This window comes from Pristis pectinata, chromosome 15 (assembly GCF_009764475.1).
Source record: "Pristis pectinata isolate sPriPec2 chromosome 15, sPriPec2.1.pri, whole genome shotgun sequence".
Taxonomy (NCBI): domain Eukaryota; kingdom Metazoa; phylum Chordata; class Chondrichthyes; order Rhinopristiformes; family Pristidae; genus Pristis; species Pristis pectinata.
This window is the reverse complement of record NC_067419.1, coordinates 37,503,248-37,525,346: the sequence shown is the minus strand read 5'-3', so window position 1 is coordinate 37,525,346 and position 22,099 is coordinate 37,503,248. Positions and strand designations below refer to the sequence as shown.

The 22,099-nt window shown below is 38.7% G+C and overlaps 1 protein-coding gene across 1 annotated transcript in view; it reads right to left on the bottom strand.

The window, feature by feature from the left end:
* The window catches only part of arid2 (AT rich interactive domain 2 (ARID, RFX-like)), a 92,299-nt gene that overhangs the window by 69,526 nt on the left and 674 nt on the right, over positions 1-22,099 (bottom strand). The window contains exon 4 of the mRNA XM_052030720.1: positions 21,634-21,731. Coding sequence (XP_051886680.1) covers positions 21,634-21,731 — 98 coding nt within the window. The remainder of the gene's footprint in view (positions 1-21,633; positions 21,732-22,099) is intronic.

The window sequence follows — 22,099 nt, the reverse complement described above, 5'->3', positions numbered from 1 at the left end:
CAAATGGAAATATAAGCTCTGCAAACAGGACTAAATGATTCTACCACGATGATGCCAAAATGACAGGGTTTAACCATTAGGGATGGCTGAGCAGGTACCCTCCACCTCTAGAAAGAATGCTGAAGTCAACTTAAAAGATTTAATAGAACACAGAACAGTACAGCACAGGAACAAGCCCTTCAGCCCCACAATGTTGTGCCAAACTAATTAAGCTAGTAATTAAATGCCTGACTAAACTAATCCCTTCTGCCATATCTATCCATTCTCTGCACATTCATGTGCCTATCTGAGAGCTTCTTAAACATCTCTATCATATTTGCCTCCACCACCACCCATGGCAGAGCATTCCAGGCACCCACCAATCTGTGTTTAAAAAAAATTAGCCCTTACATCTCTTTTGAACTTATCCCCTCTCACCTTAAATGCATGCCCTCTAGTATTAGACATTTCAACCCTGGGTAAAAGATACCAGCTGTCTATCTATGCCTTGCATAATCTCACGAACCTCTATCAGGTCTTCCCTCAGCCTCCGCCGCTCCAGAGAAAACCCAAGTTTGTCCAACCTCTCCTTAATAGCACATACTCTCTAATTCAGGCAACATCCTGGTAAACCTCTTCTGCATCTTCTCCAAAGCCTCCACATCCTTCTTCTAATGGGGCAACCAGAAGTGAATGCAATACTCCAGATGAGGCCTAACTATAGTTTTATAAAGCTGCAACATAACTTCCCGACTCTTGAACTCAATACCTTGACTAATAAAGGCAAGCATGCCATATGCCTTCTTTACCACCCTATCACCCTGTGCAGCCACTTTCAGGGAGCTAGGGACTTGGACTCCAAGATCCCTCTGTACATCAACACTGTTAAGTGTACTGTCCCTTTACATTTGATCTCCCAAAGTGCAACACCTTACATTTGGCTGGATTAAATTCCATCTGCCATTTCTCCACCCATATCTACAACTGATCTATATCCAGCTGTATCCTTTGGCATTCTCCTACACTATCCACAACACCAGCAATCTTTGTATCGTTTGTGAACTTACTAACCCTGGGCTTAGTGAAGTGGATATGGCAAAGATATTTCCAATTGCAGAGGACAGTCCCACATCAGGGTATAGATACATGGCAAACCTTAAAAAATTTACAACAAAATATTTGCAAACATTGTTTCCAGAAAATGGAAATCACTACCATACAGTATATTTGAAGCAAATGGGACAGATGTACTTAAAGGTGTAATTAAAGGTGTACGTAAACAAGGAGGAGGTAACCAAACGATGATGGGATTAGATGGGGTAGCCTGAATGATGGCTCATGTAGGCTACAAACACTATAAACCAGAGGCCAGTTGGACTGAATTGGTAAGATAGGCAAATGAAAAAAAAGATGTGGAAATTGATTAGGCATAAGCCTCAGCAGCTATTAACTTTTTCAAAAATTAACAAGTGACAACCAGACCACGTCAATATCACCCCCTCAATGTAATTCTCTGCAACTGACACAAAGTTTTACCACCCAACAAGTTACCTGCAGAATCTGCCCTGCTTTATCTTTATCATTAGGTTCTTTCTTAAGTTATGTCTTCCCCACCACACTGCCTTCCCCTGTGGCTTTTCACTGAGATTTCCAATTGGTCCTCAAGTTTCCTATAGGGTTGTAACCAACTAAACATCTTTCCATGCGATATTAAAAAGAACATTTTTAAATAACGAATGACCACTTGGTTCTTTGTCTTGTTGAGACTAATTATCAATACCGCAGCCCCAAATTGTCCCCTTCTGCTGAAACATGTATAAAATCTCTTGGCTTCTAACATGTCCACAAACATATCTGACATCCCTTTTTTTTTCCCCAATCCACACCCTCCAACATTTTTCACACCATTGCTCATACAATCTCCTACAACCCCTCAGCTGTCTTCCTTCGTGCACATTAGCTGACTTTCCCACCAAATTCCTGCCAACATGTATGGCAGGGCTAACCTTTCCCCACCTGCTTGACACCATCCTCCTCTTTTCCCAATTCACATCTTCTTCTCTCCAAATTTATAAAATTCTCCAATCCAGTTAGTCCCTGACACCATTTTTAAGTCTACTTGACCCAATAGTTCCCCAGGCCTCAACTCCAAATGGAACATCAATGGGCTAGATTTTGAAGTTAGTGGCAAAGCAACAGCATTCACCACTCTCCAAAGATGGCTGTTCTTGAAGCTCTATGTATTGACTTCCCCTTTTCCAAAGTTGGTTCCTGTCAAGCATCAGTTCCATAGAATCCCCATGGTCCAGCAATAAAGAGGTCATCAGGTTTTCTGAGCATCCAATTGCAATGAATTATTCATTAATCCAAGAACTAATGGGTACTACTTTTAACTACTATTTTAAACACTTCATACATAAAGCTAAAGCTGAAATAGCAAACTAACCTTTGAAAACAAAAACAGTAAAATTATTATATTGTTAAAATATTTCATTTAAAATTATCTCTGTCAGGACTAGAGTTTGCCAAAAAGTAATCGTGGTTTATTACACACATTAAAAAAAATCACATAACATTTCCAGGGCATTTCATAAAGACAATGCTTCAGAAATACCTGACTCTATTAGCTATTATTTTCACAGTGTAATGACAGTAAAGGTTAACTATTTCACCATCCTTGCCACCATAAAATCTAAGAGATAAGCTATGAAAAGACAAGACAAGCAAATGAATAAATGAAGCAGCACTGCAGTACCCCAACTTCTGCTACACAAAAACCGAAGAAAACTGAAATTTCAAACTGAAGTTATGGATAGAAATTATTATTAGTCCCACAAAAAAAATGTTTTAAAGACAAAGAAACCCATTAAGTGCCAAATTTTCACAATATGGTAACAGGAAACCACTTTCCTCGGTTGTCAGGAGATTGAATTGAATACAGTTTCTGCTCTCCAGTGACCCGATGCAAATAGCTTCAATTATCACACAACATAATGTGCTCTCAAGTCAACTGTAGATCCAGCACATCACATATTCAGGCTCAATTTATTGTCCTGATAATTACTGTAAACATTTTTGAACAAATGTAGTTCAATTTAAAATAATTTAATTAATTTATCAAAGAATAAACTTTGCAGGTTATTTTGAAATTTTCATCACAAACAATGTTGCATACATCACCATATGCCAACTATTTGATGTGGCAAATATTCTTTCCAGCAAACAACAATAACGGAATAAGACTTTTTTTATTTATGTCTTTCATAAAATTATAACGGTAGAAATCCTTCAAAAGTACTGTAATGGCTATAAAACAGTTTAGGATAACTCAGGGTTGTGAAAGGCACTGTATAAATGCAAGTCTTTTTCCCCCCAATTACATTTTTCTAAATGTTTTCCAAGACAAAAATTGATCACAGGTATAGTCAACTTCCAAAATATTTACTAGTAGAAAGGACACAACCATAAAAGAATATACAATATTTATAGTTTTAGGGTGCCATGGGGAAAGGACTACACAAACTAACAACGCAGTTCTTTATAGTTGTTGTCTTACAGAACAAAATGGTTTTTACATTTTTTTTATATATTAGTATTAGATGCAGGTCATTTTAGAAATGGAATACTGATGCTACAAGTTTAGTTCTGGAATTGCAATTGTCATCTCATTAGATTAGTCCAGAAGCAACTTTATTCTGCATTCAGTTGAACTGCAAGAGCTCAATGCTGGCACTGGGTACCCAAAATGGGAAGAGATGGCAGCTAAGATAACTCATCTTTTTCCCTTTTTCAGGTTTTACTTGAGGCAAAATGTCAATCAATCTCATCCCTAATGATTCAGCACCAAATAAGGATCAACAATTTTAATGACACTCTTCAATAATAGGTCAAAATAGTTTGCATTATTCTTTCTATTGATATTCATAGCACCATAAAATTTTTCAGCATGCAAAACTACAAATACTCATTAACTCTTTACTAAAATAACTCAACAATAATCCCACAATTCTCTCTATGGCCCTTTCTAGTACTTATCAAAACCTTCCTTAAAAGGATATAATAGCCTCTCCCACAACTACTTTCTTTGAAAAAACACACTTTAGCAAATGGGTGAAATAAATAAGAACTTTACCACACTGGAATTGGTTCATTATTGTGACTTGTACCGAGGCACAGTGGAAAAACTTGGTCTTCCATACCATTTATACAGATCAATTTTTCACACAGTGCACTGAGATAGTGCAAGGTAAAACAATACGGAATGCAGAGTAAATTGTAACACCTACAGAGAAAGTGCATGCAGGTGAACAATAAGGTGCCAGGTCATAACGAGGTAGATTGTGAGATCAAGAGTCCATCTTATTCTACTAGGGAACCATTCAATAGTCTTATAACAGTGGAATAGAAGCTATCCTCGAATCTCATAGGACGTGTTTTCAGGCTTTTGTATCTTCTGCTCGGGGGGGGGGGGGAAGAGAGAAGAGAGAATGTCCGGGGTGGGCGGGTCTTTGTCTATACTTTGCACTGCCTCATTAAAACAGCCAGCATAATCAGAGTCCATGGAGGGGAGGCTGATTTCCGTGATGTGCTGAGCCGAGTCTACAACTCTCTGCAGTTTCTTGCAGTCCTGGGCAGAGCAGTTGCCATACCAAGCCATCATGCATCCAGAAAGGATGCTTTCTATGATGCATCGATAAAAATTGATGAGTGTCAAAGGGGACATGCCAAATTTCTCTACCCTCCTGAGGAAGTAGAGGCACTAGTGAGCTTTCTTGGCCATGCATCTACATGGTTGGACCAGGACAGGCAATTGGTGATGCTCACTCCGAGGAACCTGAAGCTCTCAACCCTCTCGACCTCAGCACCATTAATGTAGACAGGAACATGTGCACTGCTCCCCCTTCCTGAAGTGAATGACCAGCTCTTTTGTTTTGCTGACATTGAGGGTAAAGTTGTTGTCATGACACCATATCACTAGGCGCTCTATCTCCTTCCTGTACTCTGACTCATCGTTATTTGAGATACGGCGCACTACAGTGGTATCATCTTCAAACTTATAGATGGAGTTAGAGCTGAATCTAACAACGCAGTCATGAGTGTATAGGGAGTAGAGTAGGGGGCCGAGGACACAGACTTGTGGGGCACCAGTGTGAGAATAGTCGTGCCGGAGGTGCTGCTGCCTTTCCTTACTGATTGGAGTCTGTTGGCCAGGAAGTAAAGGATCCTTTCGCAAAGGGAGGTGTTGAGTCCCAGGTCTCTGAGTTTGGTGATGAGTTTGCTTGGAATTATAGTTTTGAAGGCGGAGCTGTAGTCAATAAACAATAACCTAATGTAAGTGTCTTTACTGTCCAGATGCTCCAGAGATGAGTGTAGGGCCAGGGAGATGGTGTCCACTGTAGACCTGCTTCGGCGGTAGGCAAATTGCAGTGGGCCAAGCTTGTCTGGGAGGCTGGAGTTAATGCATGCCATGAACAGCCTCTCGAAACAATTCATGATGGTGGATGTCAGAGCCACCATGCAGTTGTCATTAAGGCACATTACCTTGCTTTTCTTAGGTACTGGGATGATTGTGGTCTTCTTAAAGCAGGCGAGAACCTCAGATTGAAACCGAGAGAGGTTAATAATATCCGCAAATACCCCCTGCAGGCTGATCTGCACAAGATCACAAGGACATGGCCAGGAGCACCATCTGAGCCAGATTCTTTCCACGGGTTCACTCTCCAGAAGACTGATCTTACGTCCTCAACGATGACCATAGGTTCAGATACATTGAAGGCTGTCAGGGTGGGTGGTGACATACTAATCCCCTTCTGTTCAAAATGTGCATAGAATGCATTAAGCTTATCAGGAAGGGATGCACTGTTGTTGGCGATGCTGCCCGACTTTGTTTTGTAACCTGTTATAGCATGCAAGCCCTGCCACAACTGACGGCTGGTCTGGGACTCAATTTTGAACTGGTATTGTATCCTGGCACGTCTGAGAGCTTTACAGAGGTTGTATTTCAATTTCTTGTATAGGTTAGGGTCACCTGATTTGAATGCTGCAGTCCTAAACTTCAGTAGGGAGTGAATCTCCTGGATCATCCATGGTTTTCAGTTTGGGAACACCCGGACTGTCTTCTTTGGTACAGTCCTCAACACACTTGCTGATAAAGTCCGTGATGGTGGTGACATACTCATCCAGCCTGGCAGCTGAGTCTCTGACATGGACCAGTCTACTGACTCAAAACAGCCACATATGAGCTCATCTATTTCCTCAGACTAGCACTGTATGATTTTCTGTACTGGATCCTCCTGTTTCAGCTTCTGTTTGTATTCAGGGAGAAGGAGCACAGCCTGGTGGTCTGACTTACCAAAGTGAAGGTGGGCTGGGGGTGGGGGGTGGGTGGTGGTGACTCGTTAGGCATTTTTGATGGTTGTATAGCAATGGTCAAGTGTATTTGAGGCCCTGGTGAGACAGGACATGCTGGTTGTATTTTGGTAACACACTCTCCAAGTTGGCCTGGTTGAAGTCACCGGCAATGATGAAGAGGGCCTCAGGGTATCCCATTTCAAGGCTGTTGACCAGAGAGTATAGTTCATTGAGTGCAGGCTTCATGTCCGTCTGGGGTGGGATGTAACTGCCGTCAGGATAGCTGAAGTGAACTCCCGTGACAGGTAGTATGGGTGACATTTCACTGTTAGATATTCCAAGTTGGGTGAGCAAGAACTTGCCAGGACCATCACACCTGAGCAGTGCAAGTTGTTGATTACATTTAACATTTTATTTTTATTTATATTTTACACTTAACAAGATTCTCAAACCATACTTTCAAGGATGATGTACAAGCAAGGGTCCCAATTTCAGAGGTCAGTGTTGTAATAGGAATTTGAGGCCCTGAACATTATTTGAAAGCAATAATTATATAAACTAAATACAATGATTTTAGTTGAGGCAAGTCACAAACAACATGACCACTAGAGATCCAGTGCACATGCGTGAACAAGAAATGTTTCCTCATACTAATTAGTGCCTTTTGGCAAACTTCATCTTGAAAAATTCTGAAATTAAATAGTAAGCAAGGTACAGCAATGGTTAAGCCCACTTATAAATAATCCAAGGAGTTCAAATTCTACCATGGTAGAGTGCAAAGTAAAATGTATTAAATTTACACTTGAAAAATAACTACAGAACCTGCCAGACTAATAAAAATCCACATTCATTAATTTACTGCAGAAAAGGGAACCAGTCACCCCTGGCTAATCAGGCCTACACACAACCCCATTTAAACATACAGTTAACTACTAATATCCTCTGAAGTTGCCAAGACCGTCAATCAGTTGTGAAAATAACCACAATGCCCACCTCCAACACATTCTCAGGATAAGGGGTGAACAATGAAAGTGGCATTACCAGTGTCACCTGTATCCTAAAAGTCATAAAAACATTCATGGTGATTTATGACATCATGTTATTCATTTCAGAATACTTCCACTCTACTGATGATACCTCATCTAACTTTGCACACACGACCACTGTCTGATGGAAGAAGATCCCAAAACAACTAGAACAAGGGAATTTGAAAGTTTACATTTCTAATTAGTACTCATTAGTCTTTGATGGCAATTAAAAAACTTAAAAAGCAACCCATATAGCAATAGGTTTTGCCTATATTGATCAGAGAAACAATATATATGTCCAATCAGTTTATTGCTCTAAACAGAAAAGAATATTATATATGAGCTGTTATCCCAACAACCAAATACTTACACTGCATAAAGTTTAACAGGATGTTATCAAACAAAATCTGATATCAAGTCATGCAAGGAGATATTAGAGCAGATGATCAAATACTTGGCATAACAGGCAGCTTAAGAATCATCTTAAAAGGAAGAGAAAGTCAGAGGTAAAGAGATTTAGGGTAAAATTCCAGAGCCCAATGCCTCTGCAGCTGAAGGCACAACTGCCAATGATGGCTCAATTAAAATGTGTAGGAGACTAGGTACTCTTGGAAAGCAACATTACCAGACAAAATTACTACAGTATCAAGAGGCAAGGCCATAAAGGAATTTTTAAAAAAAGAATCAAATTTTAAAATGGGGGCAATGTTTAAGCCAAACCTAATGTAAATATAGCGAGCACTAGGTGATGGGCAACAGGACTTTAGAAAGTTAAGACGCAGGCAAGGGATCTGTATGACTTGGGTGTGAGGAGTAGGAGGGGAGAAATAACCACACTTGCTCCAAGACCAGCACCTATGTTTAAAATATTCCTTAACCAAGGTGTTGCTGAAAGCACTTGCGGATTCTTACATTGATTATATTCAGATGGTTAGAGGATATTATTGAATGAAATGCCAATTATTCACTAGGAGATGGAATATAAGCTTGCTTTTAACTTGCATTTGAGTGAACTTTTATGCCCAGATGACAATAAAATTGATGATCAATTTCAAACTACACTTTCCTCTTTGTCCAACTAATTATCTCCACTAGCGAAAAAGGGAAGACAGAATAGAAAAGATGGAATGTGCTCCTTGGCAACTTCTGATTCTTGCTTAAGAGATATTCAGTTGCTCTTCTATCCCTGCTTATTTTTTGTCTAAATTGTCACCAAGTCACATAACTGAAGAACAAATCTCAACCTTTAGCTTCTATAAAACAAAAAAGACTTTCACTGACTCAAAATTTCTATTTTTACTTGCATTGTGTTTTAAAATTCTATATTTCCAAAATGCCACAGTATATTATATAGGTCAAACAAACAAACACAGTTTTGTTATTTATTAGAATACTTCTAAGTATACACGAAAAGCTAAGTGAAGCATTGGTTTCTTTCCTACTGCAGGCTACAACAAGCCTGTTCTCAGAAATATTTCAGCGGTTTGCCAACTTTGGACTTTGTAAAGATCATCATTGATTAAAAATATCCTCAAATGAAATGCAACTGCATATTTCTTTAGAACAGCTACATAATGTACCCTAAGCTTGAATGACGACCATTTACAAAAATGTGGTATAACAATAGTACTAAACAAAGGCAAAGCAATTTTATCTTTCAAACTACCTGATGCATTTTGAATAAAAACCCAAATATGTTACAGGTAATGAGAAACAAAACTGCAAATGTTGTAAACCAAGTCAGACAGCACTTGGAGAGAGAATTGGAATCAATGTTTTCGGTCAATGGACCTTCAACTAAAAATATTATCAACCTTAATATTATATACTACACTTATTAGCTAGACTAGAAACAATAGCTCTCAATGTCATATTTAAGTTTTCCCCACAAGGTAGAACCGTCACAGATATGAAACATATTTAATTTCTGACATATATTTAAACTTTAACCTTTATTTATACAGCACGGTAACAGGCCCTTCTGGCCCAACGAGCCCACACCGCCCAATTACACCCTTGTTAACCTACTAACCCGTACGTCTTTGGAATATGGGAGGAAACCGGAGCACCCGGAGGAAACCCACGCAGTCACGGAGAGAACATACAAACTCCTTACAGACAGCGACAGGAATTGAACCCTGATCGCTGACACTGTAATCCTAACAGATCTTATTTTTGTATGCAGAAGTGGAGGCCAATCTCCACTGCACTGGATTTCCCCTATTGTTCAAAATCCTCATCTTGAATATACTTAATGGCTCAGTAACCACAGCCCAATAGAGTAGAAAATTCCAAAGACGACCTATTCTGAGATCATGCCCAGATTTCTAGACTCATTCGGAGGCAACATCCTCATAGCATCTATGCCACTCAATGTGATCTTCTAAACTCTGCATCCAGGCCCATTCTATTCATTCCTTACTCGTGAGACAACTCCCTCATTCCAAGTCAATCCAGTGAACCTTTGCTGCACTTTAAAAGGCATAAATATAGAATAGTACAGCACAGAGCAGGCCCTTCAGCCCACAATGTTGTGCTGACATAGCTAATCCCTTCTTCCTACAGAATGCCCATATCCCTCCATTTTCCTCTCATTCATGTGCCCATCCAAGCTCCTCTTAAAAGCCCCCAATGAATTTGCCTCCACCACATTCCAGGCATCCACCACTCTCCGAATAAAAAACATACCCCTGACGTCTGTTCTGATCCTACCCCCCCCCCCCCAACTTAAATGCAAGCCCTTACAGTGGAAAATTGTACAGAGTACTCCAGATGTGGTCCTACTCCACCTCCTCTTCAATAAAGGCCAATGAATATTTGCCTAATTGCTTGTTTTAACTATATACGGTACAATAATCTAGCATACTTGGACTTGTGGTGACAGACTTTCATGTTTTCCAGAGTATTGGATGGCATTCCTATTAATCCCACCCCTATACACTTTTAATTCAAAGTTTTTGATAAAGATGTTGCACAGTATTATAATAAATTTCCCACTGAACCCAACAAGTTTAAAGATAGCACAGAAAAGTGGACTCCAACGAGTCACAAGGGAGTGTGGCAAACATCACGTGATGAGCTAGATGACAAACCATCAGGATTTTAATACAGTTAGAAAGAGGATTACCAGGGTTTTACGGTGCTGTGTTTTTCTTAAAAAGGACAATAGAAATTCTCTAACATCAACATTTAACAATCTCATATTTTTTACGTTTTACCTCTTCTTCCCAACAGTGTGGATAACCTCAGCATTTGCTCATACTGTTCTCCCACCCACCATCATGAATCTCACTTAGCCAGTTTACATCCCTTAGCAGACCCTAAACTCAGATTCCTTTCACCACCGTCTTGGTATTGTCAACAAACTGGATACACCACACTGAGTTCCTCCCTCCAAGTCAATCCAGAGTGCAAATAACCAAGGCCCCATTATTGACACCCCACTAGTTAAAGCTTGCTGGGCAGAAAAGTGACTTATTTATCCCAATTCTCAGCTTCCTGTCCAATTATCTCAATCCCATGAGCCCTAATCTCGTAAACTTTTGTATAATGCTTTAATCAAATGCCTCCTAGATATGCAAAAGTGGTTGGTGCATGGAATGCGCTACCTGGGGTGGTGGTGGAGGCTGATACATTGCGCAAGTTCAAGAGATTGTTAGATAAGCATATGGAGGAATTTAAGATAGAGGAATATGTGGGAGAAAGGGGTTAGATAGCCTTAGGGATGGTTTGAAGGTTGGCACAACATGGTGGGCCAAAGGGCCTGTATTGTTCTGTGGTATATCCAAATATATCATGCCCACTGGTTCCCCTTAGCTATATCCTAAATGCCAAATGCAATTTCCCTTTCACAAAACCCATGCTTATTCAGAAATAATAACGACTAGGCAAAGAGTCATTCAGAAATAATAACGACTAGGCAAAGAGTCTGTTGCTACCTTGTTACTTTCTTAACTAACAGAGATTCCAGCATTTTATCAATGAAAATGTAATTTCTTCTTTGAGCAAAACATTACAAATATTGTTTGCTTGAATGCTAACAAAACCAAACACAACCAAAGGCATGCACCGAGTCGGCAAGCCATTAGGTGCAAGTCTTTAGCTCCACTGGATTACCTAATAATTTTACCCTCCAGTGATAATGTTTTGTTACTCTCTGTTTGATGGTCATCCACTATTCTGGTATACTTGTAGTGTCTTCCTGTGAAGACAGATGCAAATATTTGTTAAATTCCCTTTCCTCTTTCTTCCATCACCCCCCCCCCCCCCACAATTATCAATTCCCATTTCAGTTTCTAAAGGGAACAACATTTATGTTTGCTGCTCTCTTATTATACAGTAGCTGTGACAGATCTTATAATCTGCATAAAAAAATAAAAGAGTAAAGTAGCAAAACAGAAATGTACCCTTTCTTATTTTTGCTAGCTTGCTATATTTAATGTTTCTCCCCACTTTTTTTTTCAAAAAAACATTTTTACTGGTCCCTAAAATTAACCCAATTCTTCGGGCCTATAACTTTTCTACACAACTATGTACTTTCAATCTAATACCAGCTTTAACCTTAGTTAGCAAAACATGGATTATTTTTTAGCCAGTAGTTCTTTATTTCCCAATACATGCTTAATAAGAATTATTGGTATTGGTTTATTATTGTCACTTGTACCAAGGTACAGTGAAAAATTTGTACACCGATCGTACAGGTCAATTCATTACACAGTGCAGTTACATCAAGTTAGTACAGAGTGCATTGATGTAGTACAGGTAAAAACAATAACAGCACAGAGTAAAGTGTCACAGCTACAGAGAAAGTGCAGTGCAATAAGGTGCAAGGTCACAACAAGGTAGATTGTGAGGTCAGAGTCCATCTCATTGTACAAGGGAACTGTTCAATAGTCTTATCACAGTGGGGTAGAAGCTGTCCTTAAGTCTGGTGGTACGTGCCCTCAGGCTCCTGCATCTTCTACCTGACGGAAGAGAGAATAGAGAATGACCCGGGTGGGTGGCGTCTTTGACTATGCTGGCTGCTTCACCAAGGCAGCGAGAGGTAAAGACAGAGTCCAAGGAGGGGAGGCTGGTGTCCATGATGCGCTGGGCTGTGTCCACAATTCTCTGCAGTTTCTTGATGTCCTGGACAGAGCAGATGCCATACCAAGCCGTGATACATCCAGATACGATGCTTTCTATGGTGCATTGGTAAAAGTTGGTGAGAATCAAAGGGGACAAACCGAATTTCTTTAGCCTCCTGAGGAAGTAGAGGCACTGGTGAGCTTTCTTGGCCGTGGCATCTACGTGATTTGACCAGGACAGGCTGTTGGTGATGTTCACTCCCAGGAACTTGAAGCTCTCAACCTCAGCACCATTGATGTAGACAGTTGGATGTACACCGCCCCCTTTCCTAAAGTCAATGACCAGCTCTTTTGTTTTGTTGATATTGAGGGAAAGGTTGTCGTCACGACACCATTCCACTAAGCTCTCTATCTCCTTCCTGTACTCCGACTCATCGCTGTTTGAGATACAGCCTACAACAGTGGTATCATCTGTAAACTTGTAGATGGAGTTAGAGCAGAATCTGGCCACACAGTCATGAGTGCATAGGGAGCAGAGGGTTGAGGATGCAGCCTTGTGGGGCACCAGCGTTGAGAATAATCGTGCCGTAGGTATTGCTGCCTATCCTCACTGATTGCGGTCTGTTGGTTAGAAAGTCAAGGATCCAGTTACAGAGGGAGGTGTTGAGTCCTAGGTCTCGGAGTTTGGTGACAAGCTTGCTTGGGATTATTGTACCGAAGGCAGAGCTGTAGTCAATAAACAATAGTCTAACGTAGGTGTCTTTACTGTCCAGACGCTCCAGAGCTGAGTGTAGGGCCAGGGAGATGGAAATTTATTTGAATGTCTGTCATGTTTATCTACCACCATAGTTTTTAATGTGAATTTCCTTGATCTACCTCAGCCAACTTGTCTCTTACATCTATGGATTTTCTTCAAGCACAAGATTCTAGATTCAGACTTAGAATTTCACATTCAGCAAAAAGCGACAACCCCGTCATCTTTCCATCATTCTTCCCCAGAGGATTCTTTAAATATGAGATTGCTAATGAAACATGTGTCGTTGCACATACCCAGATCCAAAACATCCTGTTCACTAGTTGGATCTACTAGTATTTTCCAAGAGAGTTGTCTTGAATGCATTCCAGAAACTATTCTTTAAAACTACTTTGGAAAATTGATTTGCTAGGTCTGCGTGAAGCCTAAAATCACTCACAATCGTCTTTGACATATGCACCCATTATTCTTCTTCAATTGATACTCTGCACAAAAGTATTGTTAGCGTTTTGTGACCTATAGATCTTACAATTCAAACTGTTCCTACTTTCCAATCTGTGCAAAGGCCCTTTCTCAGTTGTACTCCAACACTATCTTTCATTAAAAAAGCTAATCACTATTTCCTCTAACTCCATCACCTCCTCAATTTGTCTCCCTATCCAAAATGCCAAGTACCCTGAAAATAGCCAGTTTCTGGCCTGGGTCATCTTCCAACCACTATTCTTTTGTATTATACTAATAATTCATTCACCTTATTACAAACTATGTGCATTCAGATAAAGTACCTTAATTTTGACTTTATACCATTTTTCCTGACTTTGCCCTTATTCGTTGCTGTGTCCCTTCATACCACCCTTGCACAATTTCCCTTTACAAGAGTGCTTGGGATCCAGAAAGAGCTAGCTAACTGGTTGCACAATTGGCTTTATGGTAAGAAGCAAAAGGCAATGGTGGAAGGTTGCTTTTTTTGGACTGGATGCCTATGACTAGTGGTATTCCCCAGGGGTCAGTAGGCCCATTGCTATTTGTCATCTATCTCAATGATTTGGATGAGAATGTACAAGGCACGGTTAGCAAGTTTGCAGATGACACTAAAATAGCTGGTGTCATTGACAGTGAAGATGATTATCAGGATTTACAGAGGGATTTTGATCAACTGGGTAAGTGGGTCAAAGAATGGCAACTGGAGTTTAATTCGGATAAGTGCAAAGTGTTACATTTTGGGAAGACAACTGAGGGTAGAACTTTCAAAGTGAACGGCAGTGTCCTGGGGAGTGTTATAAGAACAGAAGGACCTTGGAGTACAAGTACATGATTCCCTGAAAGTGGCACAGGTAGACAGGGTGGTGAAGGCAGCTTTTGGCACATTGACCTTCAAGGCATTGAGTACTGAAGTTGGGAGATCATGGTGCATGTGTACAAGACAGTGATGAGGCCATATTTGGAATATTATGTTCAGTTTTGGTCATCCTGCTACAGGAAAGACGCCATTAAGCTAGAAAGAGTGCAAAGGAGATTTACAAGGATGTTGCCAGTACTCGAAGGACTGAGTTAAGGATGAGGTTGAGCAGGTTGGGACATTTTTCCATTGGCACAATGAAAGTTGATCTTATGGAGGTGTATAAAAACATGAGGGGGCATAGATGGGGCGAATGCACATAATCTTTCTCCCCAGGGTTAGGGAATCAAGGACTAGAGGGCATAGTTTTAAGGTGAGAGGGGAGAGATTTAATAGGAACCTGAGGGACAACTTTTTCACCCAGAGGGTGGTCAGTATATGGAATGAGCTGCCAGAGGAAGTGGTTGAGGCAGGTACATTAACAACTTCTAAAATGTAATTGCACAAATACACGATTAGGAAAGGTTTAGAGGAATAAGAGCCAAACACAGGCAAATGGGACTACCTTAGATGGGAATCTTGGTCGGCAGGGACCAGTTGGGCTAAAGGGTCTGTTTCTCTATTGTGTGACTCTACAACTCTAACCCAAATTCAGCATCAGAAGTAAAACACAATGAAAACTGCAATGCTCTCATAAACATCAATCCTTTATTTTATTTAAATTGTCTTGAACATCTAGATAACTATAGGCATAGAGCCTTATAAAAACCTTGAGCCTTGTAGATCAGCCACAACTGATCCTTGAAGCAGCCTCAAGGGTCTAAATGCTCTATGTCTGTTCCTAAATATGTCAAGTTTACATGGAGTTTTGAACCAAAGTTATTCATTGTATACTTTTAAAAGTACATAATTCCCTGAAACTAGCAAAACAAGTGGACAACGTGGTGAAGGCAGCATATGGTACATTCACCTACATCAGTCAGGGCACCGAGTACAAGAGTTGGGACATCATATTACAGCTGTACAAGACATGGGTGAGACTGTACCTGGAATATTGTGTGCAATCTGGTCACCATACTATAGGAAGCTAGAGAGGGTGCAAAAAAGATTCACAAAAATGTTGCCAGGCCTGGAGGACTAGAATTATAAAGGAGAGACTGGATAGGTTAGGACTGTTTTCCCTGGAACGAAGGAGGCTAAGAGGTAATCTTAGAGGTTTATAAGATCATGAGAGGCATGGATAAGATGGATTGTCAGTCTTTTTCCCCCAGGGTGGGGGAGTCTAGAACTAGAGGGCCTAGGGTTAAGCTGAGAGGGGATTTAAAGGGGACCTGAGAGGCAAGATTTTCCCACACAGAGGGTGGTGGGTATATGGAACAAACTGCCAGAAGTGGTAGAGGTGCGATTAATTACATTTAAAAGACATTTGGACAGGTACATGGATAGCAAAGGTTTAGAGGAATATGGGCCAAATGCAGACAAATGGGAGTAGCTCAGGAAGACACTATGGTCATCAGGGATGAGTTCGGCCAAAATGCCAGTTTCCTTGCTGTATAACTCTATGATTATTCAAAATTATAAACAGCAAAAGTCAATACCAATTACACAAGTACTCACTCAGCACTTACTCAGCCCATCATTTACCTAACTACCATCTACTGCTTTTGACCCATCAGTTAAATTGCAATCCTTTTCCAGGTTTCATCTTAAATTCTTATCACTTTAAACCCAAGTATTTGACTTTAATTGGGCACCTTTGCCAAAAGGATCTATTACATGTTTTACGGAATGCAGGAAATATAGCAAACACTCACAAATAGTAACATAGTTATGCCCAGATTACCTATTATAGAAGAAAAGTTGAAGTATAATGCGGACAGGATACCAGGAAAGAAAGTCCATTGTTTCCTTCAAGTCATCCAGAGGTCTCTTATGTCTACCTGAGAATCCAAACATGGCTTCTGTTCAACATCTCCCCCAAATGTCAATTCCAACAATAGCAGTATTGTACTGGAATATCAATCTAGATTTTAATGCTAATTTTTGGTGAGGGATTTCTGAGAGATGCAAGACTGCCAAAGTTCATCTTTTGAAATGAAATGAAAGGTCAGTAGAAATTTCAAATCCAACTTACTCTGATCAGTTTCAGAATCTACTATCCAGTTTCATGTTCTTGTATCTATTTGGTTTTCTTTGTTTCTCCCTTCAAGGGGGATAAATCTAGCCTCCCCGCGCCCCCATGCAATGGCTTAGCTCAAATTTTCCAATATCTAGAAAAGTGTTTCGGCTGAAGAATTTGTTGAGGACACTGTTGAGCTTAAATGATCAAGTGCTTGATTTTAATTAAGGTTGTTGTCAGAACAAAACTCTTGTCAACTGACAAGTTACTTTTAACACTAAATCAATTACTAAACTAAGTAGTGAAGTGACACAGAATGAAAATTCAGAAAACATTCTGAAGAAACGTATTCAACAAGAGACTGAATGCCAGGTTCGAAATTTGCAAATCAATAAGTCACTCCCTTACAGAGCATTTGATCGGTAAGATTTATTATTCTAATATACTGTTTAAACTTACTGGTTTAGTTCAAATGAATGACATAATTGAGAACTACCATGTACAGCAGAATTTCTTTTAAATGTAGATTTTATATTAAAGTAACAATCCGCTGCTGCCTGTCACATGTGGTTGAAATATCAAAGATGCGATGAGTAGTATAAATTGTCAACAAAAAAAGCTGCAAACATTCATCAGGTCAAGCAGCATCTATCCAGGAAAAAAAAAATTTCACATTGATGACTTTTCATTAGAATATGGATCTGAAATATTAACTGTGTGATCTGCTGAATATTTCCAGCATTTTCTGTTTTTATTTTGATTTACTGCATCTGCTGTTCCTTGCTTTCTGACCACAAGTTGACAGATAACCTTATTAAAATATACAAAATCATAATTGGCTATTTATAACATTTTAATCTGAATATGCCTTTGGGATACCGAAGTGTACCTAAGAATACAAGTACCTCAACTGCTCTGCTAACTACAAACAATGAGGAACTTAACCTGACCAAAGCAACCAGGTAATTTTCTGCTTATAACCTCATTTATATATTCCAAGAAACAGTCTTAACATCAATGAAGGAATGATCCGTCAAACGTTATTCACCAGTTTCAATTAACAGTTTGGATTTTGCAATATTCTCCAGTTTCAAACATTGTACAAAAAGGTGAGTTCCACAAGATACTTGGAATTGCAGAAGATTTGGATTCATTATTTCAAAGTCCATTTTCGGAATCTGGGCATCGCTGGCAATGTTAGCATTATTAACACCACTAATTCCCCTTGAGAAGATGTTAATAAACTGCCTTCTTGAACTGCTGCAGTCTTTCTGATAGGGGACTCAGTGATGGTCATACCATTGAATGGCAAGGATAGGAGGTCAGAATCTCTCTCACTGGAAATAGTTATTGCCTTGCAATTTTGTGGTGCTAAGTTATTTGCCACTTATCAGCCCATGCCCGAATGTTGTCTGGGTCTTGCTGCATGCAGATACACACTACTTCATTTGCTAAGCGGCTGCAAATTACTTGCAATGATAAACTAATAGTTATCATAAGATATTAAGCAGTATGTAATAGACAAAGAAAGATTAAAATATCACATATTTGAATTGTTGCAAGTTTTTTCTGAAGAAGTGTTTCATGGCATACTTCTTATTCTCAGTCCAGTTAATTAGCTAATGACTATAACCAATACCCTCAGTCAGGACATCAAAAATACTATCATATCCTTTCAATTTTGTTAGGTACTGCGCTTGTAATATGATTTTTTTAATACCTTGGTCTATATTTAAGAAAGCTCTAATGACAGAAGTGTTGCAGCTAACTCACAATATACAAACTCATTGAAAATATTGTTTTGTGCTACTTTCTTCAGTTATTACCAACTGACAATGTAACCAAATTGTACTCACAAATTCAATTAAGGATCATAATTATGTAAACATATACAAGATGGAATTACAGATGACAATTTTTCTGTATATAGATAGCTGAATGATCTGATAAGCCAAAAGTAAATAACCAGAGACTGAAATATATGACCTTATGGGAGATAGGGTCATATGCTGTTTCACATTATGCAATTCTACTTTATAAACCATACTTTATCTTTGATTAAGTAACTTTCATACTGTCTTTTCTGCATTATACAAGTCTAAGTAAAAGGAGACAGATCTTTTACAGAAAAATTCATAATTATAGTGATAATTATATAACTCTCTGCACAAAATTGGATGCTATGATCTATAAACCCCTTTATAATGGAGCACAGTTTTGCAAAAGAAAATTAAGTACTTGTAGCATATATCCAAAAATATTGTGCTGACTTCATGTCCACTTGACTTTAGAACTCCAAAATATATTAGGGACCTAGTGTTGCAGCTTGGCCCACATGGTTTATGAAAAATGTGGATACGATACTGCATTAGGTTAGGATGAACATCCACCTGAGTAGCCGTCCATGAGATATCTCACACATCTGTCTTAGGACAGGTTGATTGACTGTCAATGTAAAAAGCTGCTGTTAATGCAACACATCAATTGTGCAATAAAATTTCCTAGAAAGACCAATCGTGCAAAATCCTTCATCATTTACGAAGGTAGTGTAATTATAAAATGTGCAGACACAATTTGGATTTGCCACGTTTTTACCGGCTTTAAACTGTTGAGATAACACATCAAAATCACAAGCGTGACAGTTCGAACCAAGCATACACTATGCAAATCAAATGTACGAAGTGTATAGCCATTGATTCAAGCTCAAAGTCATCAACAGAAATTAGTTTAAAATTTTGCCATCTTTATGTTGATTTTTGCAATGCTGCTTTGAATGATGAAACAAATTAAGCACACATCCTTTTCTCAAAGGCTAAACTCAATGTAAAGTTTAGTCTGAAACAGCAGCAATTCAGCATTCCTCTTTAAGAATAAAATTACTATACAAAAAACACTTTGCAAAGTCCATTACCTCGAACCAGGAGGCATAAGCAAGTACATTGCTAGGGCCCTTTCGAGTCTGGTAATTACAATACTGGTCAGGTCAAAAAATCCATCCTGCTGTTTTAAAATAAACAGCAAACAAAAATACTTTAAAGATTCTTCTCAATACTGTAAATATGGCTATCATATGAAAATTCACCAAAGTGCTTCAATATTGCATCGTGGTGTTAAGCAGATTTACTGCTGATCATGACTGTTTGCATTTCATGAAAAAAAGTGCATTCTAATTTTTGCTTGCATTTTTTCCCTCTTTTTTTAAGCCACACTCATTCAGCTGAAAATTAAAGGGTTAGTACTACAATAATAACATACAAATTTCTATTTGCACCTCATAAACGTGTAATTGATATTCATTTTGGAACCTTCCAAAGAAGCTTTGATGAAATATTACAATTATAAATGACTGCTTAATCCATAAACTATTAGTGTTTTTCAGGCACTCTTAAATGAATGTCCATAGGGAACATTTAACCACTTTTACAAATTAAAATTTGTTAACACATGAAAACATACATGTCATATGGCCTGTCAAAAAGATTGGGAGAAAAATATTTGGTTTTATGTTTCTACAATAGCTTGAAAATGTGGAAATATATTAATTGATCAAATCCTATAATTTTAATAACAAAACTATTACAAAAACTAGTACAGCAAAAAGTGATGTATCCAATTTAACAAATTCTTCCTAAATCATCCAGGGATAGTATCATAGCAAAGGTAAACCACAGGGAATAAGTCTTAAAACACAGCTTGTATGCAAGAACATCGTAGTTCTAATGTTTTGCACATGAAATTGAATATTCATTGAAATACATGGCAATTTGATAAATGAGGTGATTTCATCATTGCTAATGCTCCCAACTTAATTTGAGTGATTGTTTGTGCAGTACTACTCAATTACTGGACACAAGTTACTGACGGAAACCAGTCAGAAGTTTAATGTCTTGAATTCAACAGCTACACCTATGGCATAAGTTTAGTTCATATCTTATAAAATGATTAAAATAATTTTAACTTGAACCTTAGCCAGCAGATTTCAATACCCTAACATGCACAATCAAAACAGTTTTTTGCACAGCTTGCTTTAAAAATCTCAATATTATATTTTCTTTAAAGCCAGGGTACACTACACTATTGTCCGGAACTAATGCTTAAATGACAGTTACCCAATAGCGTACATACCTGACTACTTGAAAATCTGAGTATTCCTAAAGTACAATTCCATCTTTTGACCTTTAAACAGAAATTGCCTCCTTCCCACCATAGCTCCCCCATCACCATTCAATTGGCCAATGGAAATTTTTCAAAGCCATGAAACTGATTTGCTCAGTGACTATTGTTGAATTGTTCCATATGTTTGAAAGGTAGAACAATCAACATCATTTTCCCCCCATCGTGGGACATGCCATAAGTGGCCTAGCATGTCATAATAGTCTAAAATATGGACATTTACACAGAACTTGCTACAATACCAACTGAAAGCCTTAAAAATGTTATAGTACCAAAAATATACCATATACCACAACAAGCATTAATATGGAATTAGAGATTTCTACTAAAATGTGAATGTTTATCCAGATTTTTTTAAAAAATTAAGATATGGTGTCACAGGAATTCTTGGTTCAGCTTTGTCAACAAAATTCACTAACAGGCAGCACCTGCAATTTTTCGTTAGCATAATCAGGGTATCTACGTCCTTCTAGGTAGTTTATATACTAGCTGTAAATATACAGAATTGCACAACTGCAAACTGTTACCATAAAAGTGGGTCACACACCTGTACAGTATTTGTACAGCACGTTCAACAAGTTTGCTCAACTCTTCAAAATACACTTGAACGAAACACAGAGTGAACCACAAATCAGACATCAAAATCCTTAACGTTTTTGCATTTTGGAAATGACCATTTTACAAAAGTCCTTGCACTTTCAAAAAGAACAAAATGAGGAAAAAGCATATAATTGTTGAGGACATTTCAAATATCGAAATCACTTACCCTAATTTAATAGAAATAACGAATATTAAACATAACGAATACACAATAATAATCTTACCGTAAGTAATATTGCTTTAAGGCAAACGCTGCATTTGGACAACCTTTAGGAAAATTTAACTCCTCTGTTATTTGTGACCATTTGTTCTTATCGGTTACCTGCACCAAAAACAATAATCCTGATTAATATGCGCACACATATTATCAGATATCACTATACACCATATGTTCCTTTACCCGTTTAAATAACGCGACCGGCACTATTTTACAACCACCGAGCTCCTAAACCTAAATAATCTTGTCTACTTTGCTTGTTTCATGGGACTACAAAACGATAAAGATATTACATTTTCTCCGTCCTAATCATCCTATGGGCCTAATATGAGGCCTACAATTTTCCCTTGAACCACGAAGCCTGACACGACGAAGAAATACGAAGGTCCATTTCACCCGATCCGTCCAGGATAAAGGCAAACAAATGGTGCGAGCCGGTCCCCTGAAGAGTATTTCCTACCCCAGGCACACTC